The sequence below is a fragment of the Diceros bicornis genome, chromosome 12 (genome assembly GCF_020826845.1).
Source record: "Diceros bicornis minor isolate mBicDic1 chromosome 12, mDicBic1.mat.cur, whole genome shotgun sequence".
Lineage (NCBI taxonomy): Eukaryota > Metazoa > Chordata > Mammalia > Perissodactyla > Rhinocerotidae > Diceros > Diceros bicornis.
In genome coordinates, this window is record NC_080751.1 from 65463170 (window position 1) to 65490993 (window position 27824).

General features: G+C 41.5%; 1 protein-coding gene across 1 annotated transcript in view; it reads right to left on the minus strand.

Moving 5' to 3' along the window:
• DDX1 (DEAD-box helicase 1) overlaps positions 1 to 9058 on the minus strand; it is a 36586-nt gene extending 27528 nt beyond the window's left edge. Inside the window, exons 1-6 of the mRNA XM_058551761.1 lie at positions 8994 to 9058; positions 6238 to 6289; positions 5884 to 5947; positions 4883 to 4912; positions 4170 to 4266; positions 1931 to 1978 (exon numbers count right to left, since the gene is read on the minus strand). Of these exons, the coding sequence (XP_058407744.1) occupies positions 1931 to 1978; positions 4170 to 4266; positions 4883 to 4912; positions 5884 to 5947; positions 6238 to 6289; positions 8994 to 9009 (307 nt within the window). The 5' untranslated portion in view covers positions 9010 to 9058. The remainder of the gene's footprint in view (positions 1 to 1930; positions 1979 to 4169; positions 4267 to 4882; positions 4913 to 5883; positions 5948 to 6237; positions 6290 to 8993) is intronic.
• Positions 9059 to 27824: the final 18766 nt, after the last annotated feature.

The following is a 27824-nucleotide window of genomic DNA, read 5'->3' on the forward strand; positions in this document are numbered from 1 at the left end:
ATTTTACTGCAGCAAGTCTAGAAAGGAATCAACGCAGCACCTCCTCTGACTTGCACTAATTGTAGCTGCGTCATCAACATAAATGTGTTTAGACAACTATTCTCAAGCCCTTTAAAGAAATGGATACTCAAGGATGACGCAGCACTCGCTCACTCATCAATACTTGTAGCTCTGATTTTATGTTCAATTAGAGCTTGACAGAATACTATACTAAAAGGAAAACAAGAACTGTCTCTGGCTTGTTCTCCAATCCATGGACCCAGAAACCATAACGGGAAAGCAGGAAAAAACATAAATAAATAAACGATTGTTTATTTGCTGTCGATTGTTATTTGCTGATATTAGGACTCTAAAAGATGAAGTTCTCTATTGTACACCATGGTCAGTCACAGTGCTTACTGGTGTTTATTGGCTTTAAGGAAAGCATTTGGCTTTTGTCTATACTGGAAAGAAACTATAACTTCTGTCCTGGTTCAGGTTTGCAACTCAAATTCAGCACTTGAATGTAAAATGAACTTTTAAAAAAAAGCACCTCATCACACATTTTACTTCATTTAAATCATTTATTCAAAGTATAAATTCTTACTCATATGGGTACTACATTATATAAACTTTGAACTTTTTAAAAAGTTCTCTAGCAATGGCAAATCCTTAAAATTTTTATATTTAAAATTCTTTATGCATATATACAGGTATAAACTTTTAAATAAATTAGATATCATACAGTGGGGACAGCATTTTGGGGTTTGTTTCTGGCATGATTGCTCATGCCCACTCGACATTTCTCTGCATCTTGCTTTTCTTATTCATCAACACCTGGTGAAAATTCTTCCAAGTCACCTCTATGGCACTGACTCATGCTTTGTAATGGCTACACGATAGTCCTTGGATACAGCCTAATCTTTGTTAACCATTCTCTTAGCAATAGCACTCACTTTGTCGGCAGTTTTTATCATTACAGATAAAGTTGCACAAACACCTTGGATACTGGTGCTTTCATTCCAATCGGGTAGACCTTCCAGGAATATATATATTTTTAATAGGTAATGCCAAACTGCTTGAAAGGCAATATTCATAAGTTGGTTATCACTCTTTTGGATGCTTGCCAATGAGATGGGTATAAAACAACATCTTACTGTAACTTTAATTTCCATTTCCCTACTGCCTGTAAACTTGATCTTTGCACATTTATTGCCATTTGGATTTGCTTTTCTGTGAATTGCCTATTCATATTCTTTGCCCATGTTCCTTGCTGGTTTTTATCTCTTTCTTAGTAAAACAATTAACATTTTTATCTGCTATCTACACAAAACTCCCTTACCAATTTATAAGGACTCTTTATCTTTCATCGATATTGCAAGTATTCTTTCCAAATTTATTTTTGTCTGTTGACTTTTGTCTATGATATCTTTTCCACACATATTTTTCTCCAGTTTTAAACAAATATACCTATCTTTTCTTTTACAATTTCTGAGCTTCCTATTTTCGGTTAGGAAAATTCCCCAGGGCTTAAATTATACATGTAGTTTCCTATTTTTTTAATTTTTTATATACACACACATATTTATTTAAGTCCTAAATCTATTTAGAATGTTTTTAATTATGATATAAATCAATTTTACATTGCTCCAGATGGATCATCAATTGTGCCAGTGCCCTTACTGAATAAATCATCCCTTTTCCCACTGAAATATTTTTTTCTATACATTAACTTCTCATATATACTGGGATTTATTTCCATTATATTCCACTGACTTATTTATCTATTCCTATGTCAGTACTAAACTGTTTAACTGTAGCACTATATTCCAACATCTGGTAAATTAAATCTTCATTTACTATTCTCTTTCATAATTTTCTTGATATTCTCAGCTATTACTAAAAACAAGTTTCTGAATCACAAACAAGCTGCTGAAATCTATTCACTTACCAAAAGCAGATCCTCTATCATATGGGTTCATTTGCCATTTGTTGAGCACTAAACAAAATAAGAAAAGTTACCCATAAACATGTGAAATTAAAAACTCTATAAAAAATAAAGCAAATATTTTATATTTTATATGATACTTTAATTCCTCTAGATTCAATATGGTTTTACACATTATGTGTAATATACGAGTAAAAGTTGCTGTTTTTATTAAAGGCGAAACTGAAATTGAAAACTGAAACATGTCAAAGATAATAATCACTGGCCCAGAGACAGCCCTGATGGCCTAGTGGTTAAAGTCCAGCGCACTCCACTTCAGCGGCCCAGGTTCAACTCCCAGGCGTGGAACCACACCACTCATCTGTCAGTAGCCATGCTGTGGCAGTGGCTCACACAGAAGAACTAGAAGGAGGACCTACAACTAAAATATACAACTATGTCCTGGGGCTTTGGGGAGGGGAAAAAAAAATAAAAGAGAAAGGAAGATTGGCAACAGATGTTAGCTCAGCACGAATCTTTCCCAGCACCACAAAAAAAAAAAAAAAAAAAAAAAACCCCTACAACCTTACATTAAAAAAAGAAAAATCACTGGCCCATCTGGGGCTAAACCCTTTTCTCCTCACTTGCCTTAGTGTACTCTGTATTAGATGGTGCTCATCTTTGTCATAACTACGAGAGGACTGATAAAATGAAGTTTTGGTAACTAAACAAGTTGACTTCTATCATAACGGAAATAAGTGACCAACATATTAGGATCTAATTAAGTATCATTTTATCATTATCAAAAGAAAAGTCTTTTATCGTAAACAATTCACTATCACAGTCAAAAATTACAAAATTTTTTCCTCTTCACTTTTATGGAATCAGCATTTTTCTTTTCTACAACATCTTAATAGTTTATGGATAATCAAGGAATCATAATAGCTAAAGAGAATTCTACATGGTTTCAAGCCCAACTTCCCACCCAAGGTAGAAATCTTTTCTATATTACTTCTCTTCAAAAGATATCTATTATCTGCCTAAACACTCTGAATGATGGAGAAGTAACTTTCCCTCAAGGTTCTCTCTTCCACTGTGGCTTCAATCTAGCTAGTAGGAAGTTAAGTTAAACAGAAATCTTCTCTAGATTATTTCTAATTAGTCCTGGTCCTACTTTGAAGAACAATTGTCTTCTCTCCAGATTCCTTCAATGACTTAACAACTATCCCATCTCCTTTTATACTTGTCTCTCCATGTTTAAATACATAGTTTCTTTTTTCCTCATAAGACATGATTTTGGAACCACTACCATTCTGCTTATCCTCCTTTGGAAGTATTCTCTTTTATCATCATCTCTCATAAATGATGGTTTATAGTTGTTACAAGTCTAAAACTATTTTTGAATAGGCCAATAGTCTAAATAATTCATATCCATTATCTATCTCACAATTCATTTACAAATGAGTTCATTCTATGAACTATGTAACTGTTACTTTCAAACTACTGAAAGAAAATGGTGATATGCCAAGTTCACTCCACTTAAGATTGCAATTTTGTCACAATCCTATTTTGTATCATGAAACAAAAGTGACAAATTATGGAGTAAATTTTGTTAAAATATAACAAAACCATAGATTACTCAAGATAGAATGGAATTTAGAAACCATTTAATAAAAGCAACATAATCTAAAGAGGAGGAAATTGAGGTAAGATTGTTCATTTTACAGACAGGACCAGAAACCCTAGCAAAGGACCAATCTCCCTGTAGATAGGACTGCAAATCAGAAACTGACTTTAAAACTCATACTTTACATTTTAACTTCCTGGGCTCCTTCTTTCTTATCTTAAAGGAAAATGCATGCCCCTTTTCCCTGTGGAAGGCAATATTTCCCACCATCATGGATTATCACTCCATCAATTATTTATAAAATCCTTCCTTCATACCTTTGTAAAACATTGTATCAACTTATTTTTAATATTAGGCATAAAAAGTTATCAAGTTAAGAAAAACATTAAAATAAATATAATTTCCAAAATGTCAGTGTTTTCTCAAAGGAAGCACTATCAGTATTTTAGGAAGGACAACCTTTCACGGTTTACGCTTTAAATGACATTTAGCATCCCTGGTTTCCGGACACCAAATGCCAATACCACCCCCCAGACACTGACAATAAAAATGCACAGCCATATCTCACATCTGTAAATGCCAGGGATGAGAATTACTAATTTACATTAAAAGGAATTATTAATATACAAAAATTACCCGAAGCACCAGTTTTAATTGTTGTTTTTCCTTTTTTGCCTTCCTGTTGGTCCTTCAGAGTTTCATAAACTATCTGGATAACTGGAATACTGAAAGCCTATCAAAGAAACAACAGTTCTCTATATTAGTATTCAGATATTAATGACAGTTTATTCATCAATATAAATTACAAAAGTTATGCATGCACATTAAATAATTATACATATTCCAGATTGCTGCTCCAATTTCATTTGCCCAAATCTAAAATACTAGTAAGATAACACAGAGTTGACTGAATGAAGGAATCGGGAACCAGCTGACAACGCAAAACAATAAACAATGGGAACCTGCAGATTGAACCGAAACTAAAGAAAAAATACCGTCCAGTCTGACAAAGTGTTTCTCTAGTCTCCGCCAGCAGGAGGTCAACCTCTATTTGCAACCTCTTTATTACTAGAGCCACTGCATTAAAATTCACAAGTGAGTACAAATACTAAAGATACTGTAACTCTTTCTCCCTTACCAGTTTAAAACAATATTCTTAAAGCCATACCGCTGTAGGTCTTATTTCAGAATTAGCTGGCAACAAAAATACCCGTCTCAGTGGCAAGCAATCAATTCCTTACATTTTGGAGGAGGTTGCTTTATTAAATATTTCAAAGTAAAAACCACTGTTCAAAGCTGCTTTAAAAATCACCTCTTACAAAATAAGTCAATTTAAGTTTATTACTTACGCCAGTTTTTCCGCTTCCTGTTTCTGCAGCCTGAATGGGAAAAATAGTTGATTTTACAGTTTGTCAATGTAAGAAGTCACGTTAACGTGATAGCATGTAGACATCTTTAGCACCTGACTAGCCACCTTTATTTTCACAGGGCCTCCAGATTACCCAGGTTCCTCAGTCAACTCTGACTTCTCCCCTATTCCCTCAAGATCCTCTTCTCCCCTTTCTTTTCCCATTGGTACCATTCAAATCCAAGCTCTCATCATTCTAACCTAGATTATTACAAAAGTATCCTAACAGGATCTAATCTCTCAGAGCTGTACTTCAGGCTGCTACCAAATCAGTCTTCATAAAAACAATTCTAACCACGTAACACACCCCTACTTAAAAATTTCCAGTGATCCCCACTGCCAACAAATAACCGAATTCTTTAACATGACGCTTGAGAAAGAACCCAAATAATCTGACCACTATATATTTCCTATCTTATCTCAAGTTACGCCCCACCAGTCACCTATATTTTATGCTTCCATCTAATTAAACTACTCTGGGACAATATCCTGCACTCTCCTATTCACTGTTTTTGTTGATATGCTCTCTACCTAGAGAGTATTTTTCTTTCATCTTCCCTTGTCCAAAATCTACTTCCTCCAAGCAGAGTCCCTTATGATCCCTCAAGAGAAGGATAACTGGACCCCCACGTGAATCCTGTAGTGCTCTGCATCTCTGATGCAGATGCCGCATTCTCTCTCATATGATATTTATCTGTGTTCATCTTACTGTGCTACTGGGTTGAAGCTTCTTAAGGGCAAAAACTGCATCTTATTCACCCTTGTGTTCCCCACAACTTCTACCTGACACTTTGAATACAGTGTATGTACCCTACATGTGAATAAATAAAATTAATTTGGTGAAAATATCATTTTTAAACCTATGGAGCTCCTAAAGCAGCTCACAAACAGCCCCAGAACTGTGCCTCCGGCTCCCAGCCACCTCAGCAAATTTAAACATACCATAAGTACATCACCTCCTCCTAGGATCAATGGGATAGATTCCGCCTGGATATCAGTTGGGAGACTAAAAGAATCATATTTTGAAGAATTTTAGTTAGTAAAAAACTAATTAAGTCATGTTAAACTATAAACCTAAAAGAGAATTTTATTTGGTAGATACTACCAATCTTTTTCAGCTAAAAATATATCAAAGCTTAGAAAGGAAACTTTCTATAATTTAGAGAATCACAAGAAAAACTGAATTCCACTTACACAACTAGACCCAAAAACATCTGATAAAATCAATGACAACTGTTTAAATTATAAAACGTTGTCACAACTTTTTTTGGTCAACTTGAAGCTTTATGTACTTACAGCCAATCCATCTCTTCCACAGCTTGTGCAATCTCAGGCATAACACCCATTTCTGAAATAAAAATTAATTTAAAAAATCACACATGCTAAACTTAAATCATACTGCTCTTAAAATGACCGTTCACAGAACAGGGAGAAGGCTTTGAAGCGCAGCTCAGTGATATCGAACCTCCTGAGTGTGCCACTGTTGGAAGAGTGTAAGTTCTAGAGAAAGACAAGTTCAAATCAAGCTCTCACTTACTAGCAACGTGACCTTGGACAAGCTAGAAACCTGTTTTCTCTATGCAATATGACCTACCTTGTAGGGATACGGGAAGATGATAGACAATAATATGTAATGCATCTGGCACAGAGTTGTTACTTAACACAAGTAGCCACCAGTGAATGTTTCTTTCCTATGACTAGTGAAAAATCTGCCAGTGTTAGAGAGAGGGTTCTAGACCAGCACTTAGTTGCTTCATCTAGAGATAATGTGGCAGGCCATGTGCCTTGGCTACTTCAGGACCATGTACATACGCTCAGCAATCTGAGAAAAATTAACAGGCCAGTGGAGAGAATCCACATTTATTGGCAGCCATAATCAAAACTCTAGTTAACTGCAAAGGGAGGGGCCAGTGGTGAAAACTTGGGTAATTTGATATATCAGCTGAAGAACTGCTCTGTTCTTAATTGTTCACATATTTAAATAATTCTACTTCAAAGCCAGTCCTAAATGAATAGATTGAGTTATTTCTGATTAGATTTTGTCTATCATTTCTCAAATGAAGTGTAGAGAGTAGTTATACATGGAGTAGTCAGATTATTTAAACCTCTTTCCCAAATAAGAAGTGATTTTTAGTTGAAGTCTGCATTTATAAAAATGCAGATTTTATTATCGTCATCATTACGAAAGGATATATTCCCATTAAAAAAATTAACAATATTCAAACATTCCCAAGCCTCACAGATAATCAATTTGGAAATTTTGTATTTTTTGTAATTGTTTGCAAAAAGGCATAAACAAATCTACAAATTGAATATATCCATTCCAAAAGTAGCTTTTTCTTTGTATCAGGTGAGAAGAATCATACTAGCAATTAACACAATAGATACAACACTAAAATTCTATAACCTATAATTAATATAACTATATTGAACTACAGTTAATATAAACATTGATGACACGGGAAAGTATAAGTCTTTTTCAAAAAAGAAGGCTCTCCTACCTCTAAATCTCCCCAGGAAAATCCACAGATCAAAAAACCAATCAAGATCTAAAGTTGCATATCCAAGCAAACCTTTCTAAGAAGTGCCCCCATGAGAGTCTAGCTGTATTCTCTCTCCTAAAATGCAAACTGGTGGAAAAAAGGTGGTGATGTTCTTAAATATGCTGCATACAGAACAGTGCAAGCTGAAGCCACTTGTGAAACTGTTATATGGCAAGCAGCAACCACCGACTGCTTGCAGCAAATTCCAGACAACTTCTTGTTCCATTCTGGTCGTGTTCTCTGTATGTTTGTTTTGAAACCATGTTGTCTTTAAATCTAACATTTTTAACACTTAAGGGAAAAAGAGGAATAGTCATGTTCTTTAATTCTACTTTTGTCTTTATTTCCTATCACAGACTCTTCTAGTCCTTTACCCTAACATTCCTGAAAGTTGTGCATGACTCCCAAAGAAGTGAACCTATAAAATGACAACCTGGATGTGCCCTACACAACTTGGCTCAAAAATCTTGTTTTAAGAGAGAGCTGGGAAAAGAAAAACAGCTGCCACTCTGAGTAGATTTCCTCTGGCCTCCCATTATGAGATGCAACTAAAACAACCAGAAATCCTTTCTCATGACTAAAGACTTGGAATTCCTAATGTTCTTATAGGAGAAAAGTTGAATAAAGCACAATATTATGTTATAATACCTGAAATCATCTTACTAGGTTAAGAACATTAAACGATAGTAGGCCTAACTTGATACCTTTACTGCTATATAAATTTACCACGTTTAGGCTTGCTATGTAGGGCTTATTGCAGCTTCGTAAAACTGTGGATGTATAAAGAGAGGATGATAAAAGAAGAGGGAAAAAACGACAACTGTTGGGTTGGAGAAGCCATCTCAAATTCCTGTTTGGAATAAAGGGGGGTATCAGCAAATAATTTTCAAAATTTATGCTGGGCTAGTGCACATGCGGATGAAAATGCTTTCCCTTTAGCTTCAATATTTAACGTTAACGTTGATATAATAGCGTTTAACAACAAATAAATATCATCAGGTTTGGGCCCGGGACTTTGATTTTGGGAAGGACCTGAAAAAACTGGGCAGAGGCAGGATCCAGCTCCCCGCGGCCCCATCCCCGCGCCCTGCAGCTTCTCGGCCGGGCCAAGCCCCGCTGCCACCCGGCGCGGCCAGAAAAAGGCTCCCGACGCCGCTGCCACGTCCGGAGGCAGGAGGCCCGGGCTCCGAAAGCAGCCAGAGCCATCGCCGCATCCTTCCCGCAGCCCGGGCGCGCCGGCAGGAGAGCCGTGGACAAAGAACAGAAGGAGCAGGGGCCCGGCCGGGCCGGCACCTGGAGGGAAGGCCCTCCCGGCGACAAGGAGCGCGCCGCCCGCGCCGCCCGCGGCCGCCACGGTCCCCCCGCAGCCCGGGGACCACGGGCGCGCCGCGGACAGCGCCCCCGGCACCGCGCGGCCCCTGTGCGCCCCCGCCCCGGAGACCCCGCCAGCTGCCCGAGGGCCAGGCGTGGATCGAGCCGCCCGCACCAGCCCCCGCTCCACGGACGCACCGGAGAAGGCCGCCATCTTCGCCCCGTCCGCCGCCGCGCCGCCCGCTCGCCCTCCCTCCACACTGACACGCCGCGCGGTGCAGGGCGCGCTTCCGGCCCTCGGCCCGCGGCCTTCCGAGTCCGGGCGGGGCCCCAGACCCCGGAGAACGGTTCCCGCCAAAGAAATGACCGGTCCGGGAGCCCAGCGCGGACCCAGTTCCGCTGGACCTTGCCTTCCATCAGTAGCCACGACCGGCCATCATTAGCCGCAACTGACAGTTCCCATTGCTTTAGAGCATGCTGTGTGTCATCAGGACCACTTTTCCACATATAAAGAAGCAGACGTTACGTGACGAGGGTCACACAACAGCCCAGGCTGATGGACAGCAAAGCTGTGCCCCCTCGGCTGCCTCACTGAGCCCCCACCCTCGAAGACCGGCGGGGCTGTGGCGTGAACGAGCGGGAGGGAAGGCCTGAGCTCACTGCCCAGACAGCCAAGGCTAGTGAGCGCCTGGCACCCCACAGGCGTTTACTGAAAAGTTTTGACCGAAATAAGTAACGATTTAGGTCTCCCTTCCCCAGTGTTGGATGCAGCGTTGAAAATTTCAGGTTTATTTGACCTCTGTGAACTTTTGACTCCTTTCTCTTTGCACAGAGAGAGAGGAAAAGCAAATGAATGATGGATCCTCCCGACAACTCTGTCAGGTGTATTAGTATTTTTAGGTGAGGACACATATTCAGGAAAGTTAAATGACATCTAAAGCCACACAGCTACTGAATGGCAGTGTGAGATCTGGGCCACATCCCCCTAACTCCTGGGTTCACGCTGTGGCGTCTGTAGCCTGGCACAGAAGGGCATGGAGGAAAGTGAAACCCTCAGGCAAGATGTATGCGCAGAGTTATAAGTAAGTTCGGGAGCCATACTCCCGGGGTGTGAATTCTAGCTCTGCCGTTTGCTAGCTGTGTAACCTTAACAAGTCTAGGCTTCAGTTTACTCATCTGTAAAACAGACATGAATAATAGTACCTGTCTTGTAGGATTGTTGTGAGGAATTAAATAGGTAAAGCACCTAAAACATAGCACATGGTAACAATATGTGAGTGTCGGCTCTATTATTGGCATTACATGTAACAGGACTCACCTGAAGCTCCAAGGAGTGAGGACAATACATTCAGGCCTGCAACTTCACACCTCCAGGGGGCACCATTCACCTTAGAGTCTATATTCTCATTATATTTTATATAAATGTATATAAATGATACCCCTGAGAGTTACGCGACGTAGCAGTTCTGAATACATGCCACATACCCCACATTCTAAAGACAGGCACAACATCACATATTATGCGGGACTCGCAAAAGGGAAATCTGAAATCTGATTTTTGTACCTTCAGCTAATCCCTAGCTTAAAAGTACAAAAGGATTGAAGGGGCAAGTTAAGAGAAAAGATTTCTCTGAAGAAAGTTGTTGAAGCACTGTGCCATTTTTCCTCTCTCAAGGGAGAAAGTGTTTCCAGGGGACTCCCAGGAGAACTTCTGATCTCTGGAGTCTGGGAAGCACAAGGCTGCTCCGAGGAGCTGGGGCTGGAAAGCCCGAGGCAGCAGGGCAGGAGAAGAGACAGAGGGAGGGAGAGGGCTGCTAGGAGAGCAGACGGATTTGCAACTATGGAGAAATGTGTGACTCTTCCCCCCAGGGCTAACTGGACCTGTGGAGAGTGGACTTCAAGCTATCTTCAAAGGGAATGTGCCCAAGAGAGCTGCCTGAAGAAGCTAAATGATGCAGCAGACAGACCCCCAAAGGACCCTGTTGTGTTCACACCTTCTAACCAGAGGAGGGATACCACCTGCCTCCTGTGAGCTGCACTTGGAAGATACTAGCACAAGAATCTCCAAGATACTCACAAAGAGTACCCCCTGAGTGAAAGAATCAACCTGGGGCAGAATTGAGCAAGAACACCAGAATCAGATCATCACGGCACCAACCAGATAAAGGGGCATTACACACACACACACGCACGCACGCACCCAGGCCAGATTTTATTCCTCTCCAAGGGTCAGAAACAACAGCTCATGGGAGAGGGGAGAGCAGAGACTGACCACGCCCCGCACCCCGTTGCCAAGCTGGGGAGGGAAGAAGCTATAATTTTTGTTAAAGACGTGAATTTTGATCATTACACTGGACTTGATAGTTTAATTGTAGAAATGAGGCTATAATTGTGATGAAAGTAACCAGACAACTTTGCATTATCTGAGGGTGACCAGAAAAGTTCAGGAAGATGCCAGAGGCTCCATCTAGGTCGGGGAAAGACAGAGCCCATAGAGAGGGTTGCAAGGTAACAGATCGTGTTTTCTGCTTATAACCTATCAAGTTTAGCTCATTTAATATACTGCTTTAGTAAATATAAATACAGAAGTGTGTGTGTGTTAATACCCTCAGTAATGTGAATTGGGATAAAATGTGATTGGCTACCCTCCTTGGCAGGGTAGGACAGGCTAGGCAGAGAAGTGGCAGGCAACTCTTTCACCAAACCAAGAGATAGAGGATGCGTGCCCCCAGTCCAGGATCCTGCTGGTCCACTCTCCTCAGAACAGGCTGACTAAATGGGCGCCTAGTAACAGGGAGACAGTCCTGGAATCCCTGCGTGGTCCCAGAAACGCAGCTACACAGATGGTTAGGTGGGAGGACAGCTACCACTAGGTGGCGCCAAACCGCAGCTGAGCAGGGTGAAGTTCCAGCTGGACTCAGAACTCCCCGCTGGGACATATCCCTGACATTTATTTCTGTAACCTCACAATAACCCCACATTTATGTAATGGGATCTTTTGGACCCCACTGATCATGTTATGGTGAAGTTTCACTATATTATCCATGCACCCAGAGAGATTGTGCTATGTATTTTCAAGTTAGCTGTGCTATAGCCCATGCAGAACACATGGTTTTGCCCCTGCTGAGACAGGCCTAAGAAATGTGCTCTCAGATATAGTGTAGAGAAGATGGGTCCTATGAAGGACTCGGTAGACTGGCCACACGAAAGCCACACACAGTCCCCTTCCCCTTGCCTTTCTCTATAATCCAGGCTGGGATAAAGAAAAAAAAACAATCACCTTTCCAGAGTCCTTTGCAGAGAGACATAGCCATGAGACCCAGTTCTGCCTGGAGAGATTTAAATGGAAGTCCCAAGTAGGGACTTTTTAAAAGGAAAAGACCTGACCAGCACGCGCTCTTCTTCCCCCTGGAACACAGACATGATGCCTGGAAAGGCAGCAATGAGTTAACGAAGATGAAAGCTTCATGCTAAGGCTCTCGAAGCAGAAAATAGAAGGAGATTGGATCCTTGATGACAATGGTGAGCTAAGCTACCAGCCCAGGTCTGTCTCCCTGTAGACGTCTTGTGGCTTGAGAATTCCTTATGTAGTTAAGCCACTGTTAATTCTCTCTTGCTTGCTACCCAGCACATTCCTAACAGGTACAGAAAAGAAGGAGCTAAAACATTCACCAGTATGGATTTCGTGTAATGGATCGTTCAGAAAAATTTTTCAAATGTTCTAGAAGAGAGTGATAAGCAACCTATTCTGGCTATAAGGAGTAGGAGGCATTTGGCCTCAGTCATGAAGGCACCATCAAAAACAATCCTGAATATATGGTCATTTCCTTACAAGCAAAAATGAGGCTGAAATGGACCATATACAATGGAGAAAGTGACCCTGAATCCAGCCTAGGGAATAGAAATCAAATCAGGTTTTCTACTTTGTCCTTTCATTAACACCCAACTCTGTCCCCAGTCCCCATTCCAGCTCATTCTGGGACCAGATAAAGCAAGCTGCCTAGTTCCTAAGGATCCAGCCACCAGGAAGAAGGAAGCAGCCACATTTTAGTGTAAAAGAAGTTGATTAGAAAATACAATGTCTTCATTACATAAATGCCCCAAAGTCCTTCCTCACAATACGTGATACAAACCCACCCACCATTCCACACAAGTAACCACTGCTTCTCCCTCCTCATATGCTGCCCGGGAAGTTGGCCCTCAGATCTACAGGTCAGGAGAAGAGAAGGCTCGGCATGCTTGCTCTGGATCCCGAATCCTGCTATGAGCGGACTGATGTCGCAAACCTTCCATCAAGAAACCCTCTCCCCTTTGATTCAGCTCTTACTTAGGAAGGCTCCTGAATCCACCTTCCCTCAGGTGACATACACCAGACCTTCCATGGTCAGCCTCCTGCTTACTTCCAGCTTATACCCTGGGTTCATTTACCCTCCAGCATATCAAACTGTAGAATTCCTTGCATGCCCCAAATTGCCTCTAACGGCTGCCTATTTTCTTATGCTGCTTCCTCTCCCTAGAAGAGCCTTCCCCTTTTAGTTTCAGTTGTCTATTGCTGCATAATAACCCTAAAACAAATATGTGACAACCAATTTATTTGCTCATGATTCTGAGTCAGGAATTTGGGCAGGGCTTAGCTGGCTGATTCTTCTGTTCCCCAGGGCATTACCTGGCGTCATTCCCTCAGCTGCGTTCAGCTGGTGTCTGGGCGGGCTGCAAGGTCTGAGAAGACTCCACTCCCGTTTGTGGTGCCGCAGTGCTCCCATACATGGTCTCACTCTCTCCACGTGGCCAACTTGGACCTTCTCATGGCAGGATTAGTCCCAGAGAAGACAGACTTCCTACATGGTAGCTGGGTTCCCAGAGGCTATGTCCCCAAAATAGAAAGCAGAAGCTGCATATCTCTTAAGTCCTCCTTCGACATAGCACAATGTCACTTCTGTTAAATTCTATCGGTCAATACAAGTCACAGGACCAGCCCAGATTCCTGAGGAGGGGAAGTAGGCTCTACTTCTTCATGCAATGAATGGCAAAGAGTTTGCAGCCATCTATACTATACCTCATCTATCTTCTTGGCAAAGTGCTAATTATTATTCAGATTCAGCTAAGCTACCACCTTGCAGCAAATCCTGATTAATGCCAGTCCCCAGCTAGCAAATGTTGCAACTTTACTCTGATGTTTATGTCTCTTTTGCCTTAAATTTCTGACTCTTAGTTGGACATATGGCTGCCCAGAATAAAGACTTCACTTCCCAGGCCCCCTGGGACTTAGATATGGCCATATGCCCATGTTTTTGCCAGTGACATATAAACAGAAGTGTCCTTAAGGGAGATGGTACATCCTTCCTGCTCTTTCTCCTTCCTGTTGGCTGGAATGGGGGTGTCATGACTGGGGTTTGAGCAGCCATATTGGACCATGAAAAGAGAACCATATACTGAGTATAGCGGAACAATAACAGAAGTAGCTTGAGTCCCTGACACCAAGGATCACCATACTAGCCAAAATTGTGACTCTAGATTTCTTACATGAGAGAGAAATAAACACCTATCTTTTTTGTTTTGGGTTTTCTATCCCACACAGGTAAACCTATATATATATGTATATATATATCTCCATTGTTTATCTCCTGCTACAAAACACGTTGCCCCAAAATCTAGTGATTTAAAACAGGAAACATTTATTATTGCTCACAGCTTCTGTGGAAAGGAATTCAGGAGCAGCTTGGCCAGGCACTTCCACTTGGAGCCCTTCTTGCTGTTGTCAAGCTGCTGGCTGGAATTGCAGTCATGTGAAGGAAGGGAAGCTAGAGAGGGAAGCAGCTTATAAAGGTAGCTGGCTCTTGTGACCGTGTGGCAGACAGCAGGAGCCCTCTGTCCTTCTCCACACGGACCTCTTCCTGGGCTGCTTGAATGTTCTCAAGATATGGCTGCTGGCACCCCCCTAACCCCACATTCTTGCCACAAAAACAAGTGATCCTAGAGGACAAAGCTCTGTGAGTGATATCTTTTATGGTCCAGCCATCAGAGTCACACACTGTCACTTCTGCAATATCTTATTGGTCACAGAGGCCTGTTCAGTGTGGAAACACACAAAGATGTGGGTACCAGTGGACCAAGATCATTTGGGGCCATCTTAGAGGCTGGCTACTGCACCCTCCTGCTTACCTAACAGAACACTTATTTGTTCAAATGGCGGGTGGTGATCCCTCAATATCAGGGACAAGTACATTCATGCACCATCCCCTGGGATAAATCATGTTCCTTCTAGACCAGCCATTGTTGTCATTAAATTTGTTGGCTTAGCTTACTCTGGTTTTCACAATTTACCTGATTCAGAGAGCACTTTGGAGACAGGGAGTCTCATGTTTAAATATCCTCTTTTTTTTCCCTGAATTTCCTACAGCTTCTGAGCTGAGCAACAATCATTGAATTTTATGCTTTTGCCAAAATAAGCTGTCAGAAACTGGTCCAGATCTATTAGAATGCAACATCATTCTCGCTGCCCCAGCATTCACCTTATGGTACAGGGACCAGAGGGGGCCCAGCCAACAGACATAAATCCAGAGATCTATAATTCTCTATCCGCTGAAGAAGTGGCCATAAAGTCCATCACTCCAGATATATGGGGAGAGGGAGACAAAGGACAACCCAGATGAGTTTCAGAGGGACTGTAAAACACCAAAAGAGATCTCACTAACAGTGTCGGTCTCATTATAAGCAAGCCAGGAAGGGACACAATTTATGGCTGGGTGCTGCTGGCCGGCAGGCACAAATGTCACTCTCTTCCCCACGCCCGCCATCTTGAGCTTGATGAGCTTGAGCTCATCAGTCCCTGTGAGGGATGCTAATGGCTCTTGGGGAAATGGTGCTGCACTTGGAGTCTGAGCAAGAGAACATGCCTGGAGGCTGAGGGTGTTTGAGAACAGACTGTGCACCAGACAAATGTTCTGAATCCAGCCACCCGAAATCTGCCAGGACCCCTGAGTTCCATTTCCCACGGAAGAGAGCCATTTTGCATCTGCACACAGGGTTCAGGCTTGCTTTCTCAGCCTCTCTCCCAGGGTCGTTGCTTCACTGTACCTCCTTCCTGTCTGTGAAACTGATCACAGTTCTTCTTAACAAGACTTGTGATTTTTATTTAAAGCAGACTGAAATAAGACAATTTGCTATATTTAAAAGTGGGGGTGGTGGTGATAAAAACGATGTCAAGAATTCTTCAAAATGCCTGTAGAAAATAATTCTGAATATGGAAATTGATACTGCCTGGTTATAGGTTCCTATGATGTTGCAATAATAAGACTGGGTATTCATGAAGGCTTTTTCAAGTGTAGCTCTGAATAGTGATGTTCCAGTTACTATGCCTGCATAGTAAATTACCCTGAAATGTAGTGGCATAAAAATCCATTCATTATGCTCATAGAGTCTGTGGGTGAGGAACATGTACAGGTCACAGCAGGAATGGCTTATCTCTGTTCCTTAATACCTAGCACCTCAACTGAAAGACTTGAAGGCCAGGGGTTGGAATCATTTGAAGGTTCTTTCGCTTATATGACACAATTGATGCTCATGTCGTTGAGATCCTAGCTGGGGCTGTTGGCCAGCTGTGGCCTCTCCATGTGGCCTGGGCTTTCCCACAGTATGGTGATTGTATTCCAAAGGCAGCATTCCAAGGGCCATGTGGCCGTTAGTGATCAAGCTTCAGAAGTCAATCGCTGTCACTTCCTCCCCATTCTATTAATTGAAGTGGTTAAAAGCCCCACCCAGGTTCAAAGGGAGAGATCGTAGAATAGATACCACCAGTTGAAGGGGGAGTGTCAACATTTCATTGTAAGAAAAGCATGTGGAACAGGGTATAAATTGGCATGGCCATGTATTAGTCAGGGTTCTCCAAAGAAACAGAACCAATAGGATGTGTATATATAAAGAGATTTATTTAAGAAATTGGTTCATGCAATTATGGAGGCTGGCAAATTCAAAATCTACAGGGTGGGCTGTCAGACTGGAGATTCAGGAATTGCCAGTAATGCAGTTCAAGTCTGAAGACTGTCTGCTGAAAGACTTTCCTCTTGCTTGGGGGAGGTCAGCCTTTTGTTCTATCAAGGCCTTCAACTGACTGGATGAGGCCCACCCACGATCTACAGGACAATCTGCTTTACTCAGAGTCCACCAATTTAAATGTTAATCTCATCCAGAACGTTCTCACAGAAACATCCAGAATAATGTTTGACCAAATGTCTGGGCACGGTGGCCCAGACAAGTTGACACATAAAATTAACCATCACATGTCCACTCCTTGTGAACTTGGCACCCATATGTGTCTCCTTAAACCATACTTAATCTCCAAATAAATACAATAAAAAGGTCATACTTCCACTTAACATGATACAACTATCTTGCATACAACTGAAAACTCACTGAGCCTTTCCCCAGACAAGGATGCACAATCCTTGCATGCTGTTTACTCTTCTCCTTGATATTGTAACTTAAATACTATGATGTAAAGTTAACAATACCTAAATACTATGACATAAAATAAATACATCTTGTGTAACATGATAAAGGGATAAGAAAGGGAAGGAAATAAAGATATCTGCTTTAGGTGTGTGTATATACATATATTCCATATTTCCTTGCCCTACTGCCTCATGCCACCATCCCCACAACATCCTCCTGGTTACACAGACCAGCCCTATTCCATGTGGAGGGAACTACACGGGGTCATGGATACAAGGGGGCTGGGATCATTGGAGGGCCAGTTTGGAGATGGGCTACCACACCTGGAAATACCAAATATTTCTCCATTCCTCAGATGTCAAGTTCAAATCATAAAACAGACAGAAATAAGGTAAAAAGTTTGGACTTGGACTAGATCAAGGAGGACTAGGTATGTCAGATTATCTACAGATCTGGTAGGTCAGTGGTTCTCACCCTTCAGTGTGCATCAGAGTCACCTGGAGGGCTTGTTAAAATGCTAATGTGGGCCCTCCTCCCTGACCTGATTAGGTAGGTCTGGGATTAGACCTATCATTTGCATTTCTCACAAGTTCCCACGTGATGCTGATGCTGCTGGTCTGGGGACTACAGTTTGAGAACCACTGTTGTCGGTGAAGCAGATTTTAAGCAAGACAATGATATGATCAGATTTTCATGTTATATAACTCTTTTTGATGACTTTGTGACTAATAGATTTGTGTAGGCATCATTAACAGGCTATCGCGGTGGTACGTCTAAGATGTAACTGAAACTTGAACTAGGACAAAGAGAGTATGTCAGACAGGAAAGCACAGGTGAGAGATATCATTAACCTGAGCAGGTTTGATGACTCGTTGGATTTGATTGGAGGTAGGGGTGGTAGAGTGGAAGTGGAGTAAGGGAGAGAAAAAGAAAGGATTACTACAACTCCCAAGTCCCTAGTATGGATAACCGGGTGAATGGTGTTAAAAATCAATTGAGAAAAAAAGATGAAAGGAGGGGCAGCAGGTTGGCAGGTTGTAGATATGTTGAATTTAGTTTGAATGTAGGACTTTCCACTGGAGATGGCCAGCAAATAGTTGACCATATGAGTCTGAAGCCTGAAGGAGGTACTTTGGGTAAAGATACAGATTTGAGAATCATCAGCAAATAGGTGATGAGCTCACCCAGCAGGTGTAGTGGGAGAAGGGCAGGCAGCTAGCACCGAGTCCTGGAGCAATGCTCCTCACCCTTTACTGTACGTGGAAATCACCTGGGGATTCTGTTAAAACGCAGATTCTGATTCAGCAGGTCTAGGGCGGGGCCTGAGATTCTCCATCTCTAACAAGCTCCCAGTGATGCCAAAGCTGCTGATCTGAGCCCACATCTGTGCTAATAAGGATCTAGAGAACCCCAGCACTATATGGGGGCAGAGCAGTGCGGAGAAAAGGAAAAAAGTCCTGAAGGAGACAGATGAAGCCAGGGAACTATAAGGACAAATCAGAGTATGTTATCACAGAAGCCAAGAGGATAGACATTCTGTTACCACACCAGGTCCATTTTTGCCCACTGCCCAGAAAGCCCATCACGGAGATGATGAGATTGCAGCAGAGAGAGAGGGTTTATTAATCACAAGGCAGCCAAATGAGGAAATGGCAGAATGAATCTCAAATCCACTTCCCCCAAAATAGGGACTCAGGGATAGGCGGCAAGGTGGTCTGAAATGATTGGAGGTGAGGAGAAATGAGGTAATTGATAATCTGCACAAGCGTAGTCATGCTTCATGCCTCTTCATAGGAGGTATGTTCACAGAATGGCGGCAATGAGGGTAGAATTTTAACCTCTTGACATCAAGAGGTTGCTTATTGGACATATGTCTGTGTGGGGCCAGTTGATGGGTTGGTGGTCTCAACCAGCCTGAAGTGAACAAGAGGTTCCAGTTCCTGAAAAAAATAGCTCAAACACCCATCACCATGGCGACCCTTGTTCCAGGCAGATGTTATCTATGGGAACAGAGTGGGAGTCAGATAACATATTGCCTAAAGAGCACAGTTAACAATGGGTAAGTTTATCACTCAGATTTAAGTCCTCACCTTCTGTTCTGATAAGTTTCTAGGTAAGGCCATCCCCTGCTTCTTCCTGGTACAGGGAAGAAGATACCTTTACAAATGGAGATTTCCATTACAAATGTAAAGGGTAACCAGAACTAAGAATGGACTTAGCAAGGACCCTCCCAGATACCCAGAGATGTGTATGGTGATGGACTTTTCTGAGGGCAGGCCTCCCATTCCAAACTCTTTCGGTCAGTTGCGGGGGGTCAAAGCGTCTTTCAGGCAGAGACATATTTTGAGGTGAATTTGGATCCCCCATAGATACTAGCTGCTTAATCATCAATGGCTGTTTGCCAGTTTCAATTCCACAAGTTTAAGTGATTGTTAGTATTAAATGTGCAAGGGCGGAAAAAAAATCTCTGTTCCCTCTACCCATCTTAGGTTCTTTGCCTAGGGCCCTGTAGATAAGACTGACAAAAGACAGATTAATAAGAGAAAAGCAAGCAGTTTATTAACATGTGCATCATGCATACACATGGGAACACACAGAGGTGAATAACTCAAAGGGATGGTTAGAACTTGGGCTTTTATAGCATCTTAGCAAAAGAGCAATGCATTTTTAGAATAGTGACAAGGCAATGGAAAAGGACTTTGAGTTTCTAAGGGGGCAAACTGTGGAAGGTAAATATATGAGGGAACTAATGGAAGATAAGGGCTAGGCAGCAAAGTTTGTGATGTAGATACCTCCAGTGCCTCTCTGGGCTTATCAGGGTCTAGAGTTGTCTCCAGTAATTAACCTCTGTCCTTCCTGGTAGAGAAGAGAAGAAGGACACCTTTGCAAATTTATGCCCTGCTTTTAGACAAATGGTGGGAGGGCAGAGAGCTTTTCCTGTATCTGCTTCCTCTCATTGCCTTCAGCTGAAAATAATCCTTATGCCAAAGTGATATATTTTGGGGTGGCTTATTCTGGTTCCTACAGATGCTTGGACAGTTCAGTGGAGGGGTGGAATTAGAAGCCAAGTTGCAGTGCTTAAAGGGCCAAATGGGAAGTGGATACTTTGTGAGCATGGATTGCTATTGTGAGGATGAGGTGAGGAGAAGCTGGGTGAAAATTAGGAATGGATGTGGCGTGAAGGGATGGCTTTATTTTTTTAATTGTGAAGGAAAACTGAGTGTGGTTATAGGCTGAGAGGGAGTAGCCAGTAAAGAGGGGAACACAGAAGGGAGGAGGATGCCTGAAGCTTAAGCCTAGCCTCAGAGAAGGGAGAAGGAATTAAGACTTGTAAAGGGAATGGTTTTGATCAGGAGAAAGAGAGAAACTCCGTCTCTTTGCCGTGGTAGCCCCCCAGACCTAGAAGTCTACAGTGATGGTGGTGTCTAGCTATGTACCTCAATTAGTGTCTCAAGGTCCAAAATCCAATCCTAGACAGACAGAGACTTGCCCTGAGGTCAGGACGATCATTTGGGACTGGCTTAAATTAATTATCACCTACAGTGTTTAAACCAGCATCCCTGGTTTAAACAATACATTTTAAATGTGCTGCTGAAAAATTTCCTCCAAACAAGTGGTGATCTGGGTTTAACACGTATGCTGCTTGTTACTGCATGTTAATGTCGAGGCAGAAATAATAGTATTAACATCCAAAGGAAAAGAAATATCAAGAGAAAGATGACTCAAGTTTTGAACACAGATTCCTGGACTGCTCTCTCGGAGGGCTTTTGAGAGGCTGGGGCTGCTGCTGACATGGGATGTGTGGGCCCTCTCACCACCTCCGTCTCCACCAGGCCTCTCTCTCCAGTAGGGTAGCCTGGCCTTCATGGCAGCTCAGGAATCCAAGAGGGAGGAAAGGAAGCTGCTAGGTCTTCTTAAAGTCTAAGCTCAGATGTAAGAGCAGTCACTCACCCACAGGCCCAGTGCAGATTCAAGGGAAGGGGACGTAGAAGCTCTAAGCATTTACCCACCATGAGAGATTATACCCCCATGGAAGGACTGGAAGGTCCTTTGGCCTAGACCCCCTTTCTGTTTATTGGTTCTGATTGAAAGCTGACAGAGTTCTATACCGCCTCCCTTCCAAACCTACCCTCCACCCCCAATTTTGATGAGACATCTTGCCTAATAAATGCTAAAGCCAACAGAACATGTGCTATGCCCTAATCACTGGTTTGGAAGAAAATTTTCAGCTGCTCGTTTATACTTAATTGATTAGGCCACTGATCTTCAAACTCAAGTAGATCAGAATTACTCTGGGGAGCTCTTTCAAATGCAGATTCCTAGGTCTAGCCCTCCGGAGTTTTGGTTGCTCACGTCTGAGGTGGATGTACATTTAAACAAGTCCTAATGCAGATGGGCCTCCCTGGTCACATATGGAGAAAGACTATTTTAGAATAGATTGTTCTTTAAGGCTTGCCAAGGTGGTCATGTTGATTTCATGGCTTTATTCTTTCTTTTTTTTTTTTTTTTTTTTTTTGTGAGGAGATCAGCCCTGAGCTAACATCCGCCAATCCTCCTCTTTTTTTTTTTTTCGCTGAGGAAGACGGCCCTGGGCTAACATCTGTGCCTATCTTCCTCCACTTTATATGGGACGCCGCCACAGCATGGCTTATCAAGCAGTGCGTCGGTGCGCGCCCGGGATCCGAACCAGCGAACCCCGGGCCGCCGCAGCGGAGCGCGCGCACTTAACCGCTTGCGCCACCGGGCGGGCCCCTATTCTTTCTTTTTTTTTTTTAGTTGATGTTTTAATGGTTTTTAACATTGTGAAATTTTGGGTTGTACATTTTCGTTTGTCCATCACCATATACATGACTCCCTTCACCCCTTGTGCCCACCCCCCAACCCCACTGCCCCTGGTAACCACAGAACAGTTTTCTCTGTCCATGTGTTGGTTTATATTCCACATATGAGTGAGATCATACAGTGTTTGTCTTTCTCTTTCTGGCTTATTTCACTTAACATAATACACTCCAGGCCCATCTATGTTGTTGCAAATGCGACGATTTTGTCTTTTTTTTATGGCTGAGTAGTATTCCATTGTATATGTGTACCACATCTTGATCCAGTCGTCAGTGGAGGGACACTTAGGTTGTTTCCACTTCTTGGCTATGGTGAATAATGCTGCAATGAACATAGGGGTGCATAAGCCTCTTTGGATTGTTGATTTCATGTTCGTTGGATAGATTCCCAGTAGTGGGATGGCTGGGTCATAGGGCATCTCTATTTTTAATTCTTTGAGGAATCTCCATACTGTTTTCCATAGACGCTGCACCAGTCTGCATTCCCACCAGCTGTGTATGAGGGTTCCTGTTTCTCCACATCCTCTCCAACACTTGTTGATTTTTGTCTTGGTGATTATAGCCATTCTAAAGGGCGTGAGGTGATATCTTAGTGTTGTTTTGATTTGCATTTCCCTGATGATTAGTGATGTTGAACATCTTTTTGTGTGCCTATTGGCCATCTGTATATCTTCTTTGGAGAAGTGTCTGTTCATTTCCTCTGCCCATTTTTTGATCAGGTTGTTTGTTTTTTTGTTGTTCAGTTGTGTGAGTTCTTTATATATTATGGAGATCAACCCCTTGTCAGATGTATGTTTTGCAAATATTCTCTCCCAGCTGATGGATTGTCTGTTCATCTTGATTCTGGTTTCGTTTGTCTTATAGAAGCTCTTTAATCTGATAAAGTCCCACTTGTTTATTATTTCTTTAGTTTCCCTAGTCTGGGTAGGCATGTCATTCGAAAAGATTCCTTTATGACCAATGTCAAATACCGTGTTGCCTATATGTTCTTCTATGAGTTTTATAGTTTCAGGTCTCACCTTCAGGTCTTTGATCCATTTTGAGTTAATTTTTGTGAATGGCGATAGCAGATGGTCCACTTTCATTCTTTTGCATGTGGCTGTCCAGTTTTCCCAACACCATTTATTGAAGAGACTTTCCTTTCTCCATTGTATGTTCTTAGTACCTTTGTCGAAAATTAGCTGTCTGTATATGTGTGGTTTTATTTCTGGGCTTTCAATTCTGTTCCATTGATCTGTGTGTCTGCTTTTGTGCCAGTACCATGCTGTTTTGATTACTATTGCTTTGTAGTATGTTTTGAAGTCAGGTATTGTGATGCCGCCTGCTTTGTTCTTTTTTCTCAGGATTGCTTTAGCTATTCGGGGCCTTTTGTTGCCCCATATAAATTTTAGTATTCTTTTTTCTATTTCTGTGGAGAATGTCATTGGGATTCTGATTGGGATTGCATTGAATCTGTAGATTGCTTTAGGTAATATAGACATTTTCACTATGTTTATTCTTCCAATCCACGTGCATGGGATATCTTTCCATTTCTTTATGTCATCATCGATTTCTTTCAATAATGTCTTGTAGTTCTCATTGTATAGGTCCTTCACCTTCTTGGTAAGATTTATTCCTAGGTATTTTATTCTTTTTGATGCAATTGTAAATGGTATTATCTTTTTGAGCTCTCTTTCTGTTAGTTCATTATTAGCATACAGAAATGCAACTGATTTTCGTAGATTGATTTTGTACCCTGCAACTTTGCTGTAGTTGTTGATTATCTCTAATAGTTTTCCAACGGATTCTTTAGGGTTTTCTATATATAAAATCATGTCATCTGCAAATAGTGAGACTTTCACTTCTTCGTTACCTATTTGGATTCTTTTTATTCCTTTTTCTTGCCTAATTGCTCTGGCCAAAACCTCCAGTACTATGTTGAACAGGAGTGGTGAGAGTGGGCAGCCCTGCCTCATTCCTGTTCTCAAAGGAATGGCTTTCAGTCTTTCCCCATTGAGTATGATGTTGGCTGCGGGTTTGTCATAAATAGCCTTTATTATGTTGATGTACTTTCCTTCTATTCCCATTTTGTTGAGAGTTTTTATCATAAATGGATGTTGCACCTTTCAAATGCCTTCTCTGCATCTATTGAGATGACCATGTGGTTTTTATTCTTTGTTTTGTTGATGTGGTATATCACATTGACTGATTTGCAGATGTTGAACCATCCCTGCGTCCCTGGTATAAATCCCACTTGATCATGATGTATGATCTTTTTAACGTATTGCTGTATTCGGTTTGCCAATATTTTGTTGAGGATTTTTGCATCTATGTTCATCAGTGATATTGGCCTGTAATTTTCTTTCTTTGTGTTGTCTTTGTCTGGCTTTGGTATCAGGGTGATGTTGGCCTCATAGCATGAAATAGGATGTATTCCATCTTCCTATTTTTTGGAATAGTTTGAGAAGGATGGGTATTAAATCTTCTTTGAATGTTTGGTAAAATTCACTGGAGAAGCCATCTGGTCCTGAACTTTTATTTTTTGGTAGGTTTTTGATTACTATTTCAATCTCTTTACTTGTTATTGGTCTATTCAGATTCTCCATTTCTTCTTGGTTCAGTTTTGGGAGGTTGTATGAGTCTAAGAATTTATCCATTTCTTCTAGATTGTCCAATTTGTTGGCATATAATTTCTGATAGTATTCTCTTATAATCCTCTGTATTTCCGTGGTATCCGTTGTAATTTCTCCTCTTTCATTTCTAATTTTATTTACTTGAGCCTTTTCTCTTGTTTTCTTAGTAAGCCTGGCTAAGGGTTTCTTGATTTTGTTTATCTTCTCAAAGAACCAACTCTTTGTTTCATTAATCCTTTTTACAGTTTTTTTGGTTTCAATTTCATTTATTTCTGCTCTGATTTTTATTATTTCTCTCCTTCTGCTGACTTTGGGCTTTGTTTGTTCTTCTTTTTCTAGTTCTGTTAGGTGTAATTTAAGGTTGTCTATTTGGGCTTTTTCTTGTTTGTTAAGGTGGGCTTGTATCGCTATGAGTTTCCCTCTCAGGACCACTTTTGCTGCATCCCATATGGTTTGGTATGGCATATTTTCGTTTTCGTTTGTTTCCAGATAGTTTTTGATTTCTCCTTTAATTTCATCAATGATCCATTGGTTGTTCTGTAGCATGTTGTTTAATCTCTACATTTTTGTCACTTTCCCAGTTTTTTTTTCATGGTTCATTTCCAGTTTCGTAGCATTATGGTCTGAAAAGATGCTTGTTATGATTTCAGTCTTCTTAAATTTATTGAGGATTGCTTTGTTTCCCAACATATGGTCTATCCTTGAGAATGTTCCATGCGCTCTTGAGAAGAATGTGTAGTCAACTGTTTTTGGATGGAGTGCTCTGTATATGTCTACTAGGTCTATCTCGTTCAGTTTTTCATTTAAGTCCACTGTTTCTTTATTGACTTTTTATCTGGATGATCTATCCATTGATATAAGTGGGGTATTAAGATCCCCTACTATTATTGTGTTGTTGTTAATGTCTCTTTTTAGGTTTGTTAATAGTTGCTTTATGTACATTGGTGCTCCTATGTTGGGTGCATATATATTTATAAGTGATATGTCTTCTTGGTGGAATGTCCCTTTTATCATTATATATTTCCCTTCTTTGTCTTTCTTAACCTGTTTTATCTTGAAGTCTACTTTGTCTGATATGAGTGTGGCAACACCTGCTTTCTTTTGTTTGCCATTAGCTTGGAGTATTGTCTTCCATCCTTTCACTCTGAGCCTGTGTTTGTCTTTAGTGCTGAGATGTGTTTCCTGGAGGCAGCATATTGCTGAGTCTTGCTTTTTAATCCATCCTGCCACTCTGTATCTTTTGATTGGAGAGTTCAATCCATTTACGTTTAGGGTAATTATTGATATATGAGAGCTTAATGTTGCTGTTTTGTCACTTATTTTCTGGTCTTTTGCGTTTCCTTGGTTTCTTGATCCATTTGTTTCGGACTGCCAATTCAGTTTGGTTGTTCTGTCTTATGACTCTTCTAGTTTTCTCTTTGTTTATCATATGTGGTTTTGTTTTGATTATTTGTTTAGTGGTTACCTTGAGGTTTGTGTAAAAAATCTTGTGTACGAGATATTCCATTATCTGATGACCTCCTATTTCCTTATACTAAGTCAATTCAGTCACTTTCCTCTTCCCCTTCTAAGTCATTCTTGTTATACCTTATTCTATCTTGTGTTGTGGCTGTGTGTTTACAGTGATGAGGTTAAATTTATTTTTGGTGAATTCCTTCCTTTGATCTTTTATTTTAGTATTTAAGTGGTTGCTAACCTATTCCAGTAAAGATCTACTATTTTTCTGAGTTTATTTACCTATTTTTCTCCTTGCTCCAAGCTTTGTACTCCCTTTCTCTTCTTTTTTTCAGGCCTGAGGGCCTTCTTGAGTATTTCTTGTAGTGGGGGTCTCATGGCCATGAACTCCCTTAGCTTTTGTTTATCTGGGAGAGTTACTATTTCTCCATCATATCTGAAGGATATTTTTGCTGGATAGAGTATTCTTGGCTGAAAGTTTTTGTCTTTCAGTATTTTGAATATATCATTTCAGTCTCTCCTAGCATGTAAAGTTTCTGTTTAGAAATCCGCTGAGAGCCTGATGGGAGTTCCTTTGTACATTATTTTTTGTTTTTGTCTAGCTGCCTTTAATATTGTTTCTTTGTCAGTGACTCTGGCTAGCCTTACCACTAGGTGTCGTGGAGAGGACCTTTGTCTGTTAATATATATAGGTGTCCTGTTGGCTTCGCTTACTGGTATTTCCTGCTCCTTCCCCAGATTTGGGAAATTCTCAGCTATTATGTCCTTGAATAGGCTCTCTGTTCCTCTTTCCCTCTCTTCTCCCTCAGGAATACCTATAATTCTTATGTTACATTTCCTAATAGAGTCATATATTTCTCAGAGACTGTCTTCATTTCTTTTTAGTCTTAGTTCTCTCTCCTCTTCCATCTGGAGCATATCTGTATTCCTATCCTCTAAAATGCTAATTCTTTCCTCCATATTGTCAGCTCTGTTCTTTAAAGATTCCAGATTCTCCTTTATCTCCTCCACTGTGTTCTTCATCTCCATCAGCACTGATTGGTTTTTCTTTATGATTTCAATCTCTTTTGTGAAGAAACTCCTAATCTCATTGAATTGTTTGTCTGTGTTGTCTCGTATTTCGTTGAGTGTTTTTATGATAGCTATTTTGAATTCTCTGTCGTTTAGATTATGGATTTCTGTGTCTTCAGGGTTGGTTTCTGGGTGCTTGTCATTTTCCTTCTGGTCTGGTGATTTCATATATCTTTGCATTGTGGTTCCTGTGTTGGCTTTGTTTTTCCTCATCCTGGAAATCTCTGGTTGCAATTTCCACCTGCCGCCACTGTGTGGTGGTAAAGGGCTGTGTAATCTAAGCCCCCTGCACTCTGCCGTGGTTTTTCGGCTGCAATCCACGGTTTTTCCTCTGTGATCTGCGGGTTGGATTGCTTGGTCTGGTCCGGTCAGCTGAGCTGCAGGGTCTGGTTTGCAGGGAGGGGGTGGCTCTCTCTTTTGCCCTCTGGGTCCCTGGCATGGGGGGCTTCTCGTTCGCCCCTCATTATCCGCTCTCTGGGGTGCTCAGATGTTGATGGTAGCCCCGTGGCTCTTCTGAGTCCTCTGTGCGGGAGTTTCCCACTGGCTGAGAGAGCTGGAAGAGCTATGGTTTCCCCGCCGAGGGCCGCCCCTCCCCGCTCTCT